The sequence below is a fragment of the Simochromis diagramma genome, unplaced genomic scaffold (genome assembly GCF_900408965.1).
Source record: "Simochromis diagramma unplaced genomic scaffold, fSimDia1.1 OVJJ01000487.1, whole genome shotgun sequence".
In the NCBI taxonomy this organism is placed as follows: Eukaryota; Metazoa; Chordata; class Actinopteri; order Cichliformes; family Cichlidae; genus Simochromis; species Simochromis diagramma.
The window spans coordinates 777910-800155 of NW_024387305.1; the positions used below are offsets into that span (position 1 = coordinate 777910).

The 22246-nt window shown below is 39.0% G+C and overlaps 1 protein-coding gene across 4 annotated transcripts; it reads left to right on the forward strand.

Moving 5' to 3' along the window:
* Positions 1-669: 669 nt before the first annotated feature.
* On the forward strand, positions 670-21865 carry tmod1 (tropomodulin 1). Of its 4 annotated transcripts, XM_040004633.1 has the most exons (13): positions 677-1196; positions 4475-4552; positions 4674-4733; positions 4958-5094; positions 10407-10563; positions 12589-12705; positions 14375-14464; positions 15800-15930; positions 16193-16300; positions 17376-17519; positions 17890-18034; positions 18708-18807; positions 19660-21865. In XM_040004633.1, exons 4-13 carry the CDS (start codon positions 4972-4974, stop codon positions 19676-19678), a joined length of 1134 nt encoding a protein of 377 aa, XP_039860567.1. In that variant the 5' UTR covers positions 677-1196; positions 4475-4552; positions 4674-4733; positions 4958-4971; the 3' UTR covers positions 19679-21865. The 4 variants fall into 4 exon arrangements, with proteins under 4 accessions (XP_039860569.1, XP_039860567.1, XP_039860568.1 ...); XM_040004635.1 differs by lacking the exon at positions 17376-17519 and having other exon boundaries at positions 670-1196; XM_040004634.1 differs by lacking the exon at positions 18708-18807 and having other exon boundaries at positions 682-1196.
* The last annotated feature ends 381 nt before the right edge of the window (positions 21866-22246 follow it).

The following is a 22246-nucleotide window of genomic DNA, read 5'->3' on the forward strand; positions in this document are numbered from 1 at the left end:
ACCTGACTAACTGCATTACAAATGTCTTCAAGTAACTTTAAAAAGAAAAACACATAAAGTTAATATACATGAAATACAGTAATATTACCTTTAAAGTAAATAATGCTCAGAGTGAGCTGCCTTGGGAGAGTGCTGCTTGTTTATCAGGTGCTTTATTAAACAGCTTTGAGTTTTGCTACATAATATTTAGCGTTGTTGTTGTTGTTGTTGTTGACGACTTATATAATCACGAAAGTAGAAAACAAAAAACTTGGTCCTATTAAAACGGTTGATTTGTAGTCAAAATATTCTGTAACTGCAGATCTCCCCCCCCTCCCCCACTTATTATGAACTGTAGCTTCACCCACATTAAAATGAGTATTTTAAACAGTTTTATTTGGCTGTCTGTACAAACTGAATCAGACTGAATTATAATTTCACAATTTTAATGGATTTGAGTGGACTTAAGTTTTCAGTGTTAGAAACATATACTGTAACGTGTCTGCACAAACATCTGTTACTCCACTTATTATTCTACACAGTGTTTTAAATACAAGTACTTTTTAACAGACAGTCATCTGTCTGCGCTTCAGCCCACCTAAATTTAATTTGGTGCTTATTGCAGAACCAATATAAACCGATTGGTACAGATTGCTCTCTGTACTTGTAAGAATACAATAACTTAATTGCACAGTAAAATAATAGGGATCCAGAGTCCAGCACTTAAGCGGTTAACAGTCACCAAACTAACCGATATCCTACCCAGAGTCTTGCAGCTCGAATGTAAACCATAAACGTTATCGTGAGCTACGCTACATAGTGAACCATTGTCCGATAATAGAGGCAGCGCATCTTCGTGACATCACAGGAGTGACACAGCAGCCGTGAGCGAGGAGAGGAGGAGGATCTCTTCCCCAGAAGTTTGGTTTGCCCTTTGCTGGAGATGAGATTCAGTCCCAACAGGTCCACAGAGAGTCGACCAGAGCCGGGGGAGTAAACTTTGTGAGCGCTGAAATCTTCTGGATTCAAGATTGTCCGCGGGTCATGGACTATTTGATTTAGGGGAAATTTGGCGGATTCCCGGAGTTGCGCGCTTGCAGCGGACCGTACTTCGCACTGCTGCGACTCCAGGCGGCTGTGAAGGAAACCATATCTGGTCAAAGTATTCGTTGCTGTCACCCAGCGGGACCAGCCGGCTATAAATAGCGCTGGAGGAGGTAGGGAAATTAATGCATCTATTATACTGCGGGCAGCAAAGCAGTCAAATAAGTTAAGGTCACTTCTCCGTGTTAAAACCGTGAACAGGATTAGTTTAACATTTACTTAAAGTGGGAAAGTGGTTTTCTAGAAAAAATGAACACCAAATATAAGTTCCCTGTTTCTGTTTTTCATAATTTGGCTGCTGCAGGTTAAATATTAAACTGAAAGATGCAGATTGGGTGGTTTTTTTTTAAATTTTTTTTATTTTATTGTGACTGTATTTGGACCAATCATAACTACATCTTTTAATTTAATTATTAAAGTTATTACAACTTTGCAGAAACAGGAGTTCCGAAGTATACAAAAGTTGCTGGTTTTCTGTGACCTCCACACATCCACTCTAGAAATAACTAAGCTGTGGAACTTCTGTTTGTCAGTCATTTTTATTTTATGAGCACAGCTCTTAATGGTGCTTCAGAAGTCTGCTGTTTACCTCCTGGTTTAGCCATGTATTATATTATCAGCTGGAGTATAACAGCACTCATTGGTGATATTACACTTAACAAAAACATTATGACACTTTGACCTCTGCAGAATGAACAAATGGCCTGACCCCAGGTCCAAGGCAGCAAGTGAGCTACTTGGTCTGGTATACAGATCATGATATATGACTCTGTGCTGGCCCCAAAGCAAAAAAAAACCAGTGGCCACAGATGTCCTCAGCAAAATGAAGGATTATTTAACGTGTGGCCTTTAATGGTTTTGGTTGTATGCACAACTTCAATGCCAGGTCTAAATCTACGAACCAAACTGTCTTTTCTTTGGAGTGCCAGTAATAAAACACGCCATCCTTTCCACAGAGCTTATTTTCTGCCACATGCATTGTGACATGTGGCTGAGTAAAGGAGAACAGTTGTCTCTCAGCTGTTGTCTGCTGGGACATTTCAGATATCTGTGCAATTTTTACAACTGCTATCTTTCCTTTAGATTGTGTGGCACAAAACTAGGGTTTAATTCTTCTACTTTCCCAAAAATGAGCAGAGTTAAGTGTGATTATTGTAGTTTTATTCCATTTCAGCATCAGACCTAGAACAAACTGAGCAGCTAAGATATGTTTGGGGTAATTTAATCAATTAAAATCACTTTCAATTTACTTTTTTAGATATGTAGAGTTATGCTTATATTTGAATGTGAATCTGTGAAGTAGTTATGCACAAAGATGTTGTGGAGGTCATTTCAGCAGCCTGTAGAAGATGGCAACAAAGGCTTCACGTGCCATTTGTATGCTGTTTGAAAGCAGTTAACGAGGAGCTGCAAAAAGAAAAATCAAGTTACTTTAATATTGCTGCATGAGCTTATTTCTGTGATGAATATTTCCGTTTTCTTCACTCTGAGAGGATTTGTGAATATTGCAGAAATGTCTGCGTACTTCATGACTGAAAAAAAATCTTGCCTTCACCCAGGAGTAGCTAACTTGTATACACGCAGTTTTAAAAAGACTTTTATTCTGAAATCTTCTTTTTATCTTCTGCTCTCAGTTAGTGAAAGGCTGTGCTCATGCAAGACCAGTTGCCCTCCCAAGGTTTTACACATATCTGACTTGATTAATTATCCCGTATCAGTGGGCTATTCTTAGAGGCTTAAGGATTGGATAGGCCTGCTTTCAAGGGCAAGAGGCAAGTTAGATGTTTATGACTGCAGAGGGTACATTCTGGTTCAGGTCATTTTTAGTTGTTTTGCTCTTTCTGCCCAGTGAATGTCCTGTAATGAAGCAGAGGCTTATAGAAATGTTCTAAATACAGGCAAGTGTCTGTTCGATATCATCAGAACAGGTTGCAGTCTTCCAGTGGGCTTGCAGTGCTATTTGGAGTGCAGCCCAGTTCTTCATCTCTGGTTTTGGAAACTTGTCTTGACATGGAGTGAAAAGAGAAAGCAGAACAAAAGAACAACACGCTTGACCCCGCTTTTTAGGATTAAAGCCAAAGCACACTTGGTGACATCCCTAAGATCAAAAAGATAGACTTTCTTTCACATTTGTGCTCCTCAAAAACACAATTTTCTGCACTTTGAGCTCCAGCTCAATATTTTCTGCCTAATTTGAGATCATTCCCATCGCCTGATACAAGCTCAGTGAAGTTATAGTTAATGTTGTTATGTGGGCATCCATCGGTAGCAGCTCAACACTTGTCAGAGTCTGAACTAGAGCTTTAAGGAACTTGGGGCTTAGAGGCCGTGTGTGCGCCCAGTGTTTGGTGCTCTGGTCCACAAATATTCCACTGCAGCTCATCCATTTTCAGTCATTTGGTCACAGAGCCAAGACAGAGTTCGAGAGCAAGATTTGGAATGAGTCTTCATAGCTGTTTGAGAAAGAAACAAGAGCAAGACACGTTTACGGACAGCATATTTGACCTATCCAACATTTATAAAGTTTTCAGGGCAACACTTGGAGAAAATAAGCAGATGATCAGCAGCAGGATATGTGCAAAATTACCAAGTGTCAAGCAAATAGGTGAAAACTTGTAAGCAAATCCAATTCAATCAGACAACCTTTTTTTGTCTAATTGAATCAAATTGAAATGGTGACAAATAAATGGAAAAATTCTTGCAGAGAAGAACAATAAAACACCTAGGAAGGCTTCAAAATATTTCTCCTTAAATAATAATTAACGGTGCAGTTTGTTCACCTGTCTGCATTTGTAAACTCATTCATATTTAGTATTAAGTCATTCAAAAACCTCCATAAAAGCTTAAAGATGCAGTTATATACCAGACTTGTCTTGGCTAGGAGCAGTTCCATCTAGCAATTCTGTTAACAGCTTAATTGTATATTTGCTGGCAGATGGGAATTGTTAGCTTTGAGAAGGCCTAGGTTAGCGCTTTTTATCTTTCCACTCTGTGCTAAGTTGTACTAACCTGCTGGCTGTAGCGTCATATTTAATCTAAAGATGTGAGTGTGGCACATGGAAACCTTTTGAGGACATGAAATTGAACACTCCAACAGCTCTCAAAAACTCTGTGACGATATAAGAGAAATGAAAAGAAGAACATTTAAAGCATTACCAGTGAAAATGTTTGACAAATTCTCATACATTTCTTTTGCACTCAAAGAATTTCGTATTTTCAAGCCTTCTGTATTTCCGGACAGTTGCTTTCTGAGAAATCGGAGTAGTAGAGAAGAGATGACAAGCAGAGAAATATGATGTTTCACTTCTTTCCATGTTCATGACATAGTATTGTTTTCTAATTCTGCGAGCTATTAATCTCTCTTCACACTATTTACTTGTGCCTCTTTCAGGTGTAATTGCTTTCCCAAGAGGGCTACAGGCACTTGGCTGCCTTTGCTGTTATTTTACCCGAGGTGGGGGTCATTAAGGTCAGTCTGTCTTCTGAATTCCACTGTTAAAGCATTGTGTTGCTTTTCTCTGATCCTTCAAACCCACTGTTATTCCAACATTCATTTTAATTACTCGCTTCTTGGTTGTTTCCATCCATAGATATAATCTAGGCTCCTGATCTCCTACAGTTTGCCTTTTTCATTTGGAGGCGTTGCTGAGGTGAGAGAACAGTTTGAATATGCCTCACATGTTGAACACATCCCAAGAATAACAAAGAGCAAAGAGAATACAAGAAAATGATAAATACTGTTATGCTTTATTGCCACGTATATTCCCTCAAACAGTATAACTCTCAAATTGATTGCCGTCATTGCTCATAATTGATGTGTAAATATTTTATTTCTGTTGTTTTCCAAGATATTGTACTCTTCTTTCCCCCCCAGGTGTGCTGTCCACAATGGCGCTTCTGAGGAAGGAGATGGAGAAGTACAGAGACATAGACGAGGACGAGCTGCTGAAGAAACTGTCAGAAGAAGAGTTGCAGCGGTTAGAGGATGAATTAGAGGAACTGGATCCTGATGTAAGTTTATAACATTGAAGTCCATAAGGAGAAGCTATGTCAGTATGCTGGTATCAGTGGGGATTAATGGGGGCATACATGCTCAGCAGACAGCACGATGTAATTTATTACATTGTATGTCACTGGAGCTGCAGTGTGCTTTCGTTTGAGTTGCTGTTAGCTGGTAATTACTGTTTTTAAAATAACATAAATCTTAGTTTTTATAGTGGTAGTACAGTAGCAATTGTTAAAATATGTTTGAAGGAAAGGACTGAAAACAAAAGTCTACAAAGCCATGGCATTTATGGTCAGGAGTTTACATAAACTCATCATGGGAATGAATGTCGTGATACTTTTGAGCTTTTAATGATTTCTTTGAGACATTTTTTCCCAGGGTGCATTGATTATAACCAGGGGTGCACATAAGTGGTCCGCAGGTGCGCATTCGCTGTCAAAATAAAAGACGCGCACCAGATAAGAAGTTGCAACACGCGTTTGCGTCCATATAAAAGGCACTGTTTTTGTCCGCTAGAGTGGGATTTTCACGGCATATTCTGCACCACATCTCTGTGCGTTCATCATTTGTTAGAAGCCAGCTCACCTCCTGCAACTACTTTTCTGAGAATATGCGGTTCTTTTGCGGTTCGGACTCCTTCTGACATTTCTTTGGAGGTGGAGGAGCACCAAAGTAATTGCTTAAAGGAGCTTGCTTCTTCGACATCTTTAAGAGTTCTAAACAAATGTCTGTCCTCCCCCAGAAAATCTTATGTACGCAAACACGCGTTGCAACTTCTTATCTGGTGCGCGTCTTTTATTTTGACAGCGAATGCGCACCTGCGGACCACTTATGTGCACCCCTGATTATAACAGCATATATCTCTAATGACTTGTAAAAACAAGAATTGGGTGCCCAAGCAGCAATTTATTTTGGATTTCCTCTGATCCACACTGGTCAAAAGTATATACAAAATAAAATAAAATATACATACACTCACATTTTTTCATAAGCGGTGCTGAAGGTTCCATAGTCTCTTTTAAATTGACAAAGCCAAGGCCTACAACTGGTACTTTCTTTGCCAGCATAAAAAGGATTTGTTTCATAGCGGTTGTCTATTGCTCTGAGTGTTGGTCACTACTCAGAGCAATAGAAAAGAGTAGATTTGCACAGGTTGGGAGGGTCTCTTGGAGCCATTTCTAAACAAGTGCACATTCCAAGATGATTCAGAACAGTTATGCGCAAGCACATCTTGTCTGGATGTGTCACCACTTTGCCAAGGTCTGGAAGAAAACCTGAAAAACTGTCACCCTCAGATGATGGTTGTTCAGGAAAAACCCCAAGTTCAAGTTACCAGAAACTACTGAAATACCAACTGCACAGGGAAGCCAGTTTTTACATCACCATGCACTGAGAGGGTCCCACATGGACAATTTAAAATCCCTCTTGGTAAAAGTTTTTTGGTCAGATTTGACAAAGATTGAGCTCTTTGGCCACAATGGCAACAGGCATGTTTGGAGAAGTAAAGATGAGGCTTTCAAACCTATGAACACTGTACCAACTCTCAAGCACGGTGGTGGTTGCATCATGCTCTGGGGCTGTTTTGCTGCTAGTGGTACTGTTACATTACTCAAATAGATGGAATTCTTCAACTTCACTTCACACTAGACTAAACATGGACAGAATTGGGTGTTCCAAATAAAACAGGTCAGCATTAAGCTTCTTTAATGGCCTTCCCGAACCTCCAGCCTTAACCATGTTGAAAATGTTTGGGATAACCTGTAAAGCTGGTTCCGTGCCACAAAATGAGCCAAAATAAATGAGCTCCACCAATTTTGCTTTGAAGAATTTGTTTAACATCTATTCCAGGTGCAGCTTTCTAAGGGACGTTTAACCAAATATTAGTTGGGGTGTAATCCACACTTTTGACCTTGTATGAATTAGAGAAAATCCTAAATGAAATAAATTCTTTATTCTTTATTTTTATGTTTTGAAGTCATTAAAGACAGATGCCGTATAGTCATTCCACTATATCAGTTTATATCAGTTCAAATAAATCATTTAGAGCATTTACCACAATGAGCGTATGCAAACTTTGGACCGCGACTGTATTAGAAGTTGCTGAGCGCAGCTTAGATTCTCTGTGTAAAAGTATTACAACTAAACATGAAGGTCTTTTGTGTCTGCGGCAGGGTTTGATTCAGTAATACGTGTAAAAATGGTGAAACAATCGAAAAATGAAGAGTGAAAGTGTGAAAAAGTAAAATACTAACCTTAAATTAATAACCTCTTGTTACTGTTTAGTCTTCCCTGTTATTCAAAGTATTTCTCCTTTTGTATTAAGTACAGCTAAAGCACTTATAATACTACATCAGCACTCGTGTTTATTCGCTGCTGCTTTTTATGATATGTTTATTTCTGCATTTGATTCTCGTCCACCGACAGACCACCGAGTAATAAATCAGGGGTCGAGGTGTGGACAGCTGCTGCAATAGCTGCCAGATGAATGTCTAACTCCTCATAAAGAGACCGGAGTCCCCCTCAGTGCCAAGGGGATGACTCGAAGGGTATAATGTGGAGTAGATATGTGCGTGTGTTTGTTAGCGAGGCTCATGCCAGCAGTGAGTGACTGCAGGGACTCGCTGACGTAAACAGAGGAAACAGAGAGAAGCAGTGCGTATGTCCTTACCTTGTTTGTGCCTGTTTATGAGGGTCACCTGTTACACAACAGTAAAGTGCCCATTTGCTCTGACTGTAACATTCCTAGCACGGTTTCCCACATCAGTTCCAGTAAACAGACTGAAAGTTTGCACGCATGTCTGCCATTATTGATTATTCAGCAACAATTACAAGAACATTTTGTGTTTTACAACACACAGTACTGCCTCACAAGTGTACTGACCCAAGCTTGCTTCATACTCAGTTGTTTGATTGTGTGGATTAATACAAATCACACGTAGAAAAAGTTCCAATCAAAGTGAAAAGTTTGGCATAGATTAAACCATCAAAATGGTTCTGAGACTGCAACTTCCCATTTTCAAAAAGTTGTAGAGAGCCTGTAGCTACAGAATAGACGGATATTTTCCTGAGGAGGTGGAGGTGGTGTTTTGCTGGCAGGTATTATTGGATATGTTTATTAGAGCGTGAGAAAGTTGAAATCTGTGCTGATGTTTGTTTGCATTTGTTGCAGGTGGTCATTTTTATTTGCGTTGTGCATTTTTATATGCTGGTATCTGAAATGGATCTTGATGTGTCATATATCTTGAAATGATATCATCTCAGCTTCAGGCTCATAGACACATAGACACACGTATTGTACACGTGACTGTTGATGGGAGAGAAACAGAGGCCGACTCATGCTGTTAAAAATAAAATACTGGGACTGAGCGCTGTAATCTAAAGCTGATATAAGCTTTGTGTTGGTGATATCTTAGATTGTGCTGACTGCGCAAAGTGTTGGGTATGTTCGGTTGGGTTGTTTTTTTTTTTAAATTGCTGTACAACCAGATTATTATTTGGAAGCTCCTAATGTAAGGAGAGAGTCTGACTGAAGATGAACAACAGTGAGAAGCAAAAAGAGAAACAGACTTATAAAGAAAGGGAGGCCCCTAAGTGCTGAGAAGCAGATAAGATATGCAGCTATAAGTAGCACTTCTAAGAGCATGGTTTTGAATGTTGCTTTAGGTTCAAAATAACTTGGTGTGCACTAATGGTCTGGGAAATTTCTTGGTCCTGTGTTGAGCTAGAGAAGAGAGAGAGAGAATTATATGGTGTCATGCTGTCTAGGCCTGACATCATACAGTTCACTCAGCAGCTCATAAAACTTGTTACAGAAGAAAAAAAATCAAAGTCGTTTGTTCTTAGCTTTGTGTTTTGCTTCAAAATATTACAAGACTTAACTAAAAGAGAAATTTGAACAAGATAAAGAAAATAAAACCACATAAGCACCTGTTCGAGACCACTTTAGCATGAGATAACTGCTGACAGAGACATAGGGAAACAAAAACTAAGTGATCCGGTGCCAACACAGCTACTTACTGACTTTAATCCTAATATAAAGAAAGATATGCTATGCTGTGCTTGAAGGATGTGATTGAAAAGTCTGATTAGTGTAATTTTATCATAGACTTTGCACTGTCCTGCTTTTGCAGTCAAAGAAGCTGCCCTCTGTTGACCATTAGAAAGAATGCAGGTGTAAGTCACTTCACTTTTCAGAAGCTACATACATCTTGACACCTCATGAGGTGAGATATGAGATACTTGGTTGGGCTTAGTTAAAGCACTCAGAAATGCTTTAATTCTTTGTAGCTCAGATTCAACATGGTGCAGGAAACATTCCTCTGGGATTTTGGTCCATGTTTACACGATAGCATCACACAGTTGCTTCGGATTTGTTGTCGGCACATCACCGCAACCTGAAGATGCTCAATTGAGCTCTTGTGACTGTGGAGGCCATTTGCGTACAGTGAACTCACTGTCACTGAGATGATTTGAACTTTATGACATGGAGCGTTAATGTTGCAGCAGCAAAAAATCTCATCATCTCACATCATCTCATCTGTTCTTAGCTGACAGCAGGTGTGGTCTTGTGCTATAAATCAGAGATGACTGTGTGGGAAAATCCCAGTCGATGAGTACTCACTGAAATATTCAGACCAGCCTGTCTGGCAAAAACAACAATGTTACATTCAAAGTCGCTCAAATCATCTTTGACTCCAGTTCTGGTGCTCGATTTAGACCTCACCAGGTAGTCTTGACCATGTCTGCATGATTGAGACCAAGTTGTTGCTATGTGATTGGCTTCTTAGCAGGGATAGCTCAGTAGGTAGAGTGGTGGCCCCATGATCGGAAGGTTGGGGGTTCGATTCCCCTGAACAGCTACCCTGAGGTACCCCTGAGCAAGGTACCGTCCCTACACACTGCTTCCCGTGCGCCCAATGGCTGCCCACTGCTTCACTGAGTGAATGGGTTAAATGCAGAGAGGAATTTCCCCACGGGGATCAATAAAGTACACTTTCTTTCTTTCTTCTTTCTTGGAGCGTATACAGTCTCTGCTACCAAGTTCTGTGGAAAAAAAACGAAAACCTTTTTAACATGATAGAATGAGTAGAAAGGCACTTTGGGAAACTCAACATCATTCATTCCCCAGAGAATGAATCCTTGAGTTACATTAGGCTGGATCGGAATTGTAAAGCAGGGAGCAAGTCTGGCTAAAAGCATCGAAAAATTCCTTCACACTTCACACAGTGTAAAGCATAGACTGGTCAAATTAGCAAAAGTATGGGTTATTTTTCCAACATGCAATACCAACATATTGTAAATGTAAATCCGTGTCTAGAATGCATTGTTGCCTGCTGGGATGCGCCAGAAGGACCAGACAAAGAAAGCACCAACAGGGACGTTTCAAAGAGACAACCTCCTGGCCCATCTGGAGAAACAGGCCAAAGAGCATCCTGACAAAGAAGACCTGGTGCCCTACACCGGGGAGAAGAGAGGTAGGAACTGGTGTGTTTAATAAAAATCAAGTTAATCAGGCAAATGTTTTCATGATTAATCTTTTTATTAAGATATTATTGTTATTATTAATAATAAATGAAAGCTGTTTAAATCTTCCTTAAATATGATTTAAATGATGGTGTTACTTTGTAATTAAACAAATATCTCTGGACTCGTGGATGGATTTTAAAAAGGCAAATTGATCAGTGAAAACAGCCAACCTGTAGCTCAGGTGTTAACACTTAAACTCGGTTTATTAGAAATCCACAGCGTAGACACAGACTTGACTGGTGGTGAAGAACTTCAGCCTTGTCAAACTCTTTAAACTCTGTAAAGTTTCTTTCTGTTTTTCTGACTTTTGTTACGTTCTGATTTGCTGGTGTTGTTGCTTTGGGACTCACTCCACTTGCCGCAGCATTTGCCGTGCCCTCAGCGGTGCCATGACATTTAACCAAGACAGGTCACACGTGACTTTCCAAAAACTGCTCTCACAACTCCTCTCACAGAGCCACGTGTTCATATGAGCATCAGAAAAAATGTCTGGCTGAAACTCGAGGAGCAAGCCACACAAATACAGACATAGCAAACCTATCGGTAAAGACATCTCTGGGCTTCTAGAGTCAGCCGCTTGTCAGGTGTGACATGAAAGCATACTCACCTCACACAGCTTGTGTAACAGAACTGATTTTGGCAACTGGACTGACCTTGTCTTACATGTCCTCACCTTAGACTGACAGTTACATTCAAATTCCATACTACTGTATGTACTGTATTCAGTACTAGTTATAGGTTCTAACAGGTTGATGGTCTTCATTGTTTTTGTAATTCACATTTACTTAGCTTTTGTTCTGTCTTTTTTATACATGACTTTCTATGACAAAAGAGTGAGCCTTTGTTAATGGTAGTAGCAATGAAAATGATTGCTGTGTTTCAGGAATAACAGAGAGTGGCAGACAATCATTCATGTTCACATACACACCTACACCCGATTTAGAATGTCCAATTAACCTAACATGGGAGGACCGCAGGAGGAAGCCAGAGTATCCAAGGAGAACCCACACAGGCACAGAGAGAACATGCTAACGTCACACAGAAACACCCCGACTGTCTAGTGGATTTGACACACCTCGCTGTGAGGGGACAATCCAAAGTTGTTTATTCCATTATTTTAAGAAATAAAAACAATATATCGCAGAGTTATCATAGATTTTATTTTATTTTTTTCTTACTAGTTTTTAATTTTACTTCATTTTGACTTTTTGTTAATTCTGTTTAGTTTCAGTTTGTTTCCAGAGTGGGTTTGCTTGTTTCAGTTTAGCTTTTATTGTTTGAAAATGTTTAGCTTTCATTAGTTTCAATCTTTAATTCTTATTATTTCATTTACGGCAAACGCCAGAGGCAAGAACTGTGAAAAATCAGTGTAGATATTACAATATAAATACAAACCTTTCGACTTTTTGGCCTCAATAGAAGCATTCATCAAATCCTCATCAGGCAGTTTATAATAAATGACAAGGAAAACACATTTCATCTGTAATTGTATTTTAGTTTAGTTTTCCAAATTCACAAAATCTTTTCCATCAGTTTTATTTTTTTTCAAAGGTGTAGTTTTTTTTTTTTCATTTTAGTTCACAAAAATATGTGTTCATGCCTAGTTTCAGTTTTTTATTACTTTAGTTTTTAGTTTTATTTTTAACTTTAATAACCTCAATACACAGCAGTTCAACAAATTCAACCTTAGAGAGAAATTCAGTGCATATACTATGAAGCTGCATTTCCACTACATGCGGTCACACCACACAGAATGTATAGAAATTTTGGGTAATTTTGAGAAAAAATGCTACTTAAGAAGCAAATCTGTAGCCATAGAGGTCCCTAAATTGACAAAAATCCAGGAAAAAACTGGAGTCTGTCAAATGTAACTTGTAAGCTAAATGCTAAATTAAAGTTACTGATAATTGTCATTGTAATAGTAGTGCTTGCAGTCACTTACTTTGCATAAAATATATCCCCTCATATTGCAGGGAAAGCCTGGGTGCCTAAAACAAGAGTGGATCCAATCATAGAGTCTGTGACTCTGGAGCCGGAGTTAGAAGAAGCCCTGTCCAGTGCTACCGATGCTGAACTCTGTGATATTGCAGGTAACTATCACACAACATCTCTCTGTAGGCTAATTTTCTCTGTAGGCTAATTTTTCCAAGAAAATGAACAAATAAAAGTACTTAAGTTTAATTGGATTTTACGTCTGCACATGTAGCTGAACTGTAACTTTTCTCCATTTCAAGAGTTGCTTCTATATATTTCTATATGAAGGTTTTAGGCATGCTCTCACTAATGAATGTAAGTAGACTACCATAGGTGTACCTAGCCCTTGTTAATCTAACTTTCACTCATTTCCTCTAGCACTCCTTTCATCTTCATTCCACTCTTACCGTTCAACTCTTCATCATCATCATCCGTACCTTCATTTTCTGGATCTTTCTATCTATTAGTTCATCACCGCCCAGGGTATCTGTACGCTGCACATAGTCCTGCATGGAACAACACTGGTCTTCTGTGACATTTGTGCTTTTTGTTTTACTTTGTAGTCGACGTATTGTTGCATGTGCGGACCGTGCATTGTATTTAACAAAAAACTTGGTTCATGCAGGGCGAGTGGACCTGCTGGTACATTTTTTTGCATAGTGGGGAAGGACGATGTAAGCTACATCACAAAAAATTGTAAAAATGATATTAATGAAGATGTAGAAAACACCCAGTGTTTTATCAGCTTGCAGCTTGCAGGTGGCGGCAGTTGGGAATGTAAGTGCATGACACCGCTATAGCAGGTATGATGTGATATGACACAGCTCTGCTTTACACACTGCAATTATTGTCATTTGCTGGATTTTGTCTGAATAGTGTTTGAAGTTATTTTTCTTTGCCTTAAAATATAAAATAATAACTTTTTCAATGTCCATACCATCAGGAGAAACTCGAGCTGCCATTAAAACAGTGTTGCTGATGTTTCAGGGTTTTTTTCTGCCTGTTTTGTTTGTTTGTTTTTAGCCTGCCTGAGTTATTGCAGTCAATGTGCTGAACTTATTATATTAATGATGACAGTGAGTTGACTTTGTGGGAAGTATATTTACTTATACCATGTAAACACATTTAGTTTTAACCACTGTCAGAGTAATTACAAGACGATGCATACTTCATGTGTGACAAAAATATTATCCAACCCTGCTGCTGTTAGAAGACGGGGATTTAAAATGAGAAATGCTCGTGGTGAACAAGCCTCTTAGCTTGTTGCAATACACGCACTTCACTGCATTCAGTAATCGAATAAACAGTCAGATACTCTCAATCTCTCTGACAAAGAAACAAGGCAAAGATTCTCTGTTAATTGTGTCCTCAGAGTAACTGCTTGGCTGGAAACATATATCAGATTTCCCGCTGCCAGAGCACATCATAGATTTTTTGCCTTGGCTGGCTGATATCTCATTATTTTTTATAACAAATAAAGTATATTGCACATTGATTTGGCTTTGGCCTGCTAAGAGCAGAAGGTCAGCTGTGGTTGCAGAAGTCAAAGCCAGTACACGGGAGCTGAATCCATACAGTGTGCAGGTTTTTTTCTTTCTTTTTTTTTTTTCTCATGCTCGCCTTGATTGTGATGCTGAAAGCGACTGGTGCATGGTGGTCTGGTGTAAGGTTGCAAGCCAATCAATAAGTCCACTCAGTGTCAGCACTGCTCTCTTGCTTTCTCTTTCTCAATCCTTTTTTTTTCTCAAGAAATGTTCATTCTTCAGTCTCCTTCTCTTCTTCCAGCCATCCTGGGCATGCACACGCTGATGAGTAACCAGCAGTACTATGAAGCCCTGGCCAGCAGCACTATAGTCAACAAGCAAGGCCTTAACAGTATGTGAAACACATACACGCTTGCACTCACCTACCAAAATGTATACTACTGGACACAAGTACACATGAATTATAGGGACTTTCGAGGAACAAGTAAAAGTACTCTAAAATAAAGCAGATCACTCAACTAGTACCAAAAAAATTGCATCATTTAAGAAAAATGCTGCAGTTGGATTGGAATAAAGTGTGATCTCATGTTTGCAGAATGTTTATTTGACCAAAAACAGTGTATGCTCATATTTTTTCTGTTTTGCACTTGATACATGCACAAATAATGTAAAACAGGTTAAAGTAAACTAGATAGGTAGATAAAAGAGTATAAGCACACATACATTTTGCTATTATCCTGCCAGGAATACACTATCGCTGGTTCATCTGTTTGCACTTCATGTTATGCTACATCGTGTAAACGATTGAATTCTGGGATTACTTTTAGCTCTCCTTCACAGGTTAATGAGCTATTGTTTATCTTGTGTGGTGGCTCATCCTATAGTTACGCTTCCAGCTCTAAACAGAGACTGAGCATCTCACATCCAAATATGACTACCTTATAAAGCAACCCAGAGTCTCCTGCTGAAGTTGTCACTCTGTTTTGAGTAGTGATACAGAGGAGGGCACAAAACCCTTTTTACAAAAGCATTGGTCCATATTAACCTTAATGACTGAATCTCAGAAATTTGCAATCCATTACTAAAGTAGGTGCACATTTCTCGTGCTGGTAAACCAAACGGATTCTAGTTTTTCCGTATTTTAGATCTTCTGTTGCAGAGCACTTACAACGAGGTACTCTGTACAGCTTTTGCAAAGTATAAAAAATATCATTTTGAAAATCTCCTGAGGTTATTGTGGCCAAATACTAATACTCTGCCTGTACTGTGCTCTGCAAAAAACTATCGTTGGAAGTACGCTTAATCACCTTCTTAAGATTGATACCAATCCCCTGTCAGTAAAATAAATGTGAAGCTACACAGATGTTTAGCCTGGATTACCATAAAAAGGGGGCAAGCATGGAGAAGAAGAACAGCATTTCTAAACCAGCAGAGTACTCCACGACCAAAAGCAACACTAAATGTGGAAAACTATACTTTCACCAACAAAATGTGTTCGCTTTGCTTGACACAAGCAAAGTCTCAAGCAATCATCCAGAAAATGCTGTTTACAGTGTTTAGAGTCGCAGATTCAGAAATTGAGTCAACTACTTAATGGAGAGGTTATTTTTTTGTGCTGCTTTTGAAATGAGATTTAGTCCAATCAGACCCTGAGTAAAGCAAATTTATCCATCCGAAGTCTGATTTTGTAAATATATTTTTATATTATACGTGTGTTGCACCCCAGGTGTGATCCAGTGTACCCAGTACAAGCCAGTCCCTGATGAGGAGCCCAACTCCACTGATGTAGAGGAAACTCTGTTGAGAGTAAAGAGGAATGATCCCGACCTGGTAGAAGTCAACCTCAATAACATCAAGGTAAGAATGCTGGGTTGTGTTTAAAAAAAAAAGAAAAAGAGAGAGACAGTGCAGGTTTAATAATCTATATTTATTATAAAAATTATATTTAAATTAGGATGTATATTGGATTTGGTTTCAAGTTTTATACATAAACTTCAAGCATTTGTTTCCTTATGAAACAAAGCAATTAATATTTTTTACTGTTTATGATAAGGGAAAATGCAAAAATACATAGAAATAAGTTTTTCAACATTAAATTTTTTTGTTTTTCTGCACCCAGAATATTCCTATCCCAACTCTGAAGGCATATGCCGAGGCTCTGATGAAGAACACAGTGGTGGAGAGGTTCAGTATTGTAGGAACAAGGAGCAATGACCCTGTAGCATTTGTAAGTCTAATGCTTTTCAACCTAACTTGCTTTTTTTTTTCCAGTTCTCTTTCCTTTTTATCTTAACAGCTTCCCAGTTTTTCACTTTTTATCATTAATGGGGATGAGTCCTATTTTGACAAACACTATGAAGATTAAAATAAACATGTGGTTTGACAAAGTTCCTCCTAAACAGATCAAAATACACCAAGAGGGTAAAAAAGCAGGGCGTAAACAAAAAGAAGAAAAAGCTCTGCAGAACAAGAGCAAGATATCCAAACTCAAGGCAACAAGGAAAATTCGTCCCAACAATACAGAAAAGAAATGTGACGCAAATAGGAGTACATGTGGAGTCAAGCAGATGATCAGACAAAGGGAAAATGGTAAATGGCCTGCATTTGTATAGCGCCTTACTCAGTCCCTAAGGACCCCAAAGCGCTTTACACTACATTCAGTCATTCACACACACAGGCAAGGGCAAGCTACATTGTAGCCCCAGCTGCCCTGGGGCGCACTGACAGAGGCGAGGCTGCCGGACACAGGCGCCACCGGGCCCTCTGACCACCACCAGTAGGCAAACACGGGGTTAATATCTTGCCTAAGGATATTTGGCATGCAGCCAGGGATCAAACCGCCGACCTTCTGATTAGTGGCTGACCTGCTCTGCCACCTGAGCTACAGCCACCCCCCCAAAAAAAGAAAAGACTTGCATATACTCAGTGGCCAGATTTTAGAATGAGACATAGGTGGACATAAGTGGCAGATATCACAGTGGAAGGAACTCGGATAGGCGAAGACACAGATGGAAACAAGCAGGAAATGAGAAGAAAAACAAAGACAGGAAGTGAGGGCACAGATGACGCACAAGGAATAGCAGTTACCAAAATGAAGCAGGAGATGGAAACAAGCAAGACGAGGGAACTAACACAGACGAAACAGAGACTAAGAGTAGGAAACAGTGGAGACATTTGTACAATATGAACAGAAGAAAAACCAAATCAAAATCAAAACTGGGACCAAACCACAACGAAAGCCTGACAAGAACAGCCTGGCTTCAAAGCTGCTCCTGAATACAAAGTGCTGTGTGTTTTCTCAGGCCCTGGCAGAGATGTTGAAAGTTAACACGATGCTCAAGAGTCTGAACGTTGAGTCCAACTTCATAACAGGGACTGGAATCCTGGCCCTCATAGAGTCGCTGCAGAATAACACCACACTATTGGAGCTCAAGATAGACAATCAGGTAAAAGCTCACACCCTCCATAGAGTACAGACAGATTTAAACACACTGGAACAGTATGTATGTGTCATGCAGTGTACACAGTTCATCATTGCCACTTTGGTCTAATGCTCGCTGATTGCATTGCAATGTCTCATATGCCATAGTTGGACATCTGTGACTCATTGCCCACTAATGCCTACTTTTATTTCTCTCCTTGTTCTTGGCCCTTTCTTTTTTGCTTTTCAAGTCCAGTTATTGGTTGAAATCAACTTTTTTTTTTAAACCCTCAATCCCACCACTGATTTTTTTTTTTTTTTTTGCCTTTAATCATCTACTCCTCTCTCGTCTTCCTCTCTCCACCATCCTTTCCTGCACTCTCTGTGAACTCCAGAGTCAGCCCTTAGGCAACAAAGTGGAGATGGAAATAGCCAACATGCTGGAGAAAAACACCACATTGCTGAAGTTTGGGTATCATTTCACCCAGCAGGGTCCACGCCTCCGGGGCTCCAATGCCATGATGAACAACAATGACCTGGGTGGGTACACACACCTGCATGATCACTGTATGGATGTGGCATTAGGTCTCGAACTGACAAAACGTCAAGTAAATACTCAAGTAATATTATGTTCATTCTTTTAGTTACGTCTTTTTGTAATGTTTCATTTGGCAGAGTTAGACGTTAGTATGGGCACGAGTGCACTTTATCATCACTATATCTCCTTGAGTTCTACTTCAATCAGAGGCTAATAGAAGAATGAGAGTGATATCATCAGTTGGTTACTCAGTAGAGCTGCCAAACAGCCTCAGCCAATCATAACAGTACCTTCCTGAGTTATGACCTCAGCACTAAGAAAAGCCTGTGAGCGTGAGAGAGAACATAATGAAGCGAGTGAGTGGAGTGTTTCCTGTCATGCACAGATTTTACCAGTAATTGTTGTGTTTGCTGACCTGATTTTCAACTTGTTTTCCCCAAAATATTTACTTTGTACAACAAACTAGGGCAGAATAAATCCTCTCTGACTCGACTGCTGTAACATTCACACTACAGAATGTAGCTTCAAAACTAAATTAGATGTGGATATGATTTTGTTTGTGTTTTGTTTTAAATGGTCTTACTATCTTCTTGTATTTTGTGTATATATATATATAATGTTCAAAACCACTTTACATCATTTATGATGCTTTCTCTTCCCCACGTCATCTTTAAGCCCGGGTCGTCAGGTCGGAGACAGACGGCTCTTTCACCCTCACTCTATCTGTCCCTGAGCTGGAGAGGGCCTTTGGGAAAAAGTTCAAGTCTAAGACTAAGTAAAAAAAAAAAAAAAAAGTACAGTACAGTCACACACTGTATGACCGCTCAGCCTTGCCTTTCTGCTGCCAACATCTCCCAGTTCTTATCCGGACTACCGGAAGCTCTGCTGCCTCCTGTCATACTCTTCTGAGAGTTTCTATTGCTTGTCCACATCTTCACTCTTTTAATCATCTCTAGCTTACGGAGACCGCTCTTTAGTCCCACGGCATTCCTGAAATAGCGCAAAAATCTTGCAATTCTGGAAACATGTAGATGAGATAACTACCTGTATAAAAAAAAAAAAGAAAGAATCTAGTAGCACAGAATTTGACTTTGAAATTATGCTGTATTTTTCTATACTGACTTTGAGTGATTAGTCTTTGGTCTTTCTGCTCTTTTCATCTGCATTTTTGGAGGAATTTGGTTCCTCCTGTTTTTTCACTCCTTTCCAAAGCCCCAAAAGTGGACCCACAGGACTCTCATGGAGTCTCTGATCACCTTTTAGTAATTAGTTTCTGGTTGTTGAACATGCATTATTACGTGATCTTGAGACAGAATTTTCTTCAGAGCTGAACATATATTCTGTTTTATTGTGCACAATAACCACAAAGTAATCACATTTAAGAAGACGCTGTCCTGTTCTTTCCACTTGCTTACGTTTGTCCTGTGTATTTATTCACAAAGAACTCTTCTTACACGTTGCAGCCACCAATTTGTTGTGATGTTCTTTTTGCCTTGCTTTTTTTGTCAGCTATCTTGTTTCCTGTCAGTTAAAGAGGTCAGCTTTGCTGTGCTGTTGCTTAAGATGGGTTGATGTTGTCTTTCATCTTTCTTTCTCCTGTAACCTTCCATTTTCCCTCTGTCTACAGTAAGAAAGAGAAGGCTTGAAGGAGGACCCATTTTCCCAAAGTGTCGGACAAATGTGTAGAAACCAGGGCTACCTTCAACTCCTGCCATCTGTCACCCCCTTCCACTCTATCAGGTTCAATTGTTTTGGTTTCAGAGACAGTGTCTGAACTTTTTCACTTACAGACTTTTACTTAGTAAATGTTAAATGATCCATTTGGATTAATTAACAGATCCTTCTGAGTTTCCAGTGCATGCAACAACAAAAAAAGTGACATTAATATTATTACTTTGTGCTCTGAAGTTTGCATTTTGACATATTTTCTAGGCTTGGACAGCTATAACTGCAGCTTTTTGTACAAACCAACTCCTACTCTGTAATTTTGAGTCTTTCAATGCTTCATCGAGTGTTTAGACCTCAGTGAAGGGCTTAAGGTCTGGTTTTGAATGTGGTCCCATATGAAAAGCGATGGGCAACTTTTAGCAGTCTGCTGAGTTGAATTTTAATAGTTATTATTATTATTATTACCACTACTGTGCTGTAAATGACTGGTGTTGTCACTACTGCTGTTGCTTCCAGGACACCTTACAAGACTACGAATTTCTGCCATGTCAGATTATTCATTTAAATTGAATTGAGAAAAAAAAAGAACATCTGGTTTTGCCCCCATCTTCTGATGTTTTTCTCTTTTCATTTTTCAGTGTGAAAAAAAGTATTTAGTGACTCATTTCGATACTGAGCTACACAGATTCTTGAGCAATTTACAAATAGCTGTATAAACCTGGCAACTGTGAGATTTGTCACTACATACGTATTTATTGAAACAGACCTGGGAAAGAGTCAGAAGCCATTCATATGACTTGGTTTGACTATGCTGGATAATCAAATAACCAGTAGTAAAAATGTTGCTGTAAAAGAAAATGTACTGTCAAATTACACTGTGACATTATCCAGCGTTTATATTAGCACTCGCTGCCTGTTAATGTGCAATATTCAAATGCCAGTGTAATGTGCTTTATATTTTCCTTTAAATATCCAGCGAATACGGCACTGTTATATAGAAGTGTTTACAGCAGCGGCATTGTAAGAGCGCCAGAGAGAGAGAGAGACAAGAAGCTCAACAAATTCTGAGAGAAATTCCCAAAACTAAAGATGGTGTTAGAAAAAAAACTCCCAGAGAGTAAAAAACTTTGTGTTGGGACAAAATCTGCAAAGAAATGTAACAATTTTAAACATAATTTGATGAGATTCTTTACATGCAGTTTTTTAGAATAAATGTTACATAGCTGCCGAGTGGCAAAAGGGTTTTTGCTTACAGTCACCAGATTACATTAACCCAAGCAACTTGTGAATATTTGAATGGATTTGTTTTACACTTTCAGCCAGGTCTGGTTTGTTGATTGTTTGTGTTGATTTGTATTTACTGGAGCTACAATGTGTGTTTTAGTATGAAATGACTTTTTTTACTACAGGTTTCACATTACTCCCTAAATCCAGGTTTGTTGTATTTTTGTATGCAGGAAACCTTTCATGTCTTTGCAGCTTTCAGACTATAACAATCCCCCTTATTCGTATGAAAAACAGACTATTTACAAGCATGTGTGGCTATGACAGGTACTGAAAATCAGAGATATGGTATTGCACCTTAATCCTTTGGAGATCAAAATGAAATGGTTCTCATCATAGGCCAAAAAAACACCTGAATAAATGTTGATTTTATGCTGCTGTATACTTTGGAGCAGATAGTGGGATTTCTCATAACTTTAAAAATCAGCAGTGCAATGAGGGAAAAGTAGAGTTAGCTGTTATATAAGCAGGAATTAGAACAGTTCCAGTAGAAATCACAGGATGGTTTGTTAGCTTTTATTAGCTGTCGATGAATTATTTGTTTTAGGAAACGTTTACGTCTTCCTAATGTGAACAACTCTTGCTCAAAATTCTGATTGCATGTTTAAGGGCTAATAACACATTCAGTGTTATTATTTATCACCACTTTGTTACTGACAGTGTCAAGGCCAATGTCCAGTGAATGGTCGATATCTTCATTATAAAGATGAAGAATTGAAAGCTAAAAGTGAAAGAGGACTCTGCTCTCACAGTCTCTGTGTGTCATGTTCTTTTCTCCTGTGTAGGGCTTTTTTCATATTGTACTGCTTGACTCGGTTTTTTCATAGATAGTTCACATTTTTTTGTTCTGTTTTATGAATTAAATAAAGCTTGAAAATTGTCTTTGTTTATACACCTTCAGCACATTTGATACAAAGACCGCAGGGCCCACAGTGCCACTCTGTGGCGAAAGAGAAGAATTACACCAAGCTGGTGAAGCTTTCCATCCCTCTTGGCTCTCTTGGCTACGGTCCTCAGTGGTGGCGCTTGGTTGCAACAAGGAAAAAATCCACGTCATATGTCACATTTATGAAAAATTACAGGTTCTCATTGTCATTCCAGGGAGGTTGTAAGCAACGATCTGAAAAAAAATTCTTTTAATTTCATTGGAGGGAAAAATTACAGTTTTATGCATCATTTGTTTCAGTACAAGGTTATTACAGTTAACTGGACTGAACTAAAACGATTTTAGTTAATCGTGATAAAAAATTAAAATGAGGCTG

Excerpts from the sequence above, each read along its gene's own strand:
- tmod1 (XM_040004633.1), top strand. The coding sequence starts at position 4,972 with ATGGCGCTTCTGAGGAAGGAGATGGAGAAGTACAGAGACATAGACGAG. Across the intron at positions 10,564-12,588 it reads CTACACCGGGGAGAAGAGAG|GGAAAGCCTGGGTGCCTAAA; the intron begins GTAGGAACTGGT and ends CTCATATTGCAG. Across the intron at positions 14,465-15,799 it reads CAACAAGCAAGGCCTTAACA|GTGTGATCCAGTGTACCCAG; the intron begins GTATGTGAAACA and ends GTTGCACCCCAG.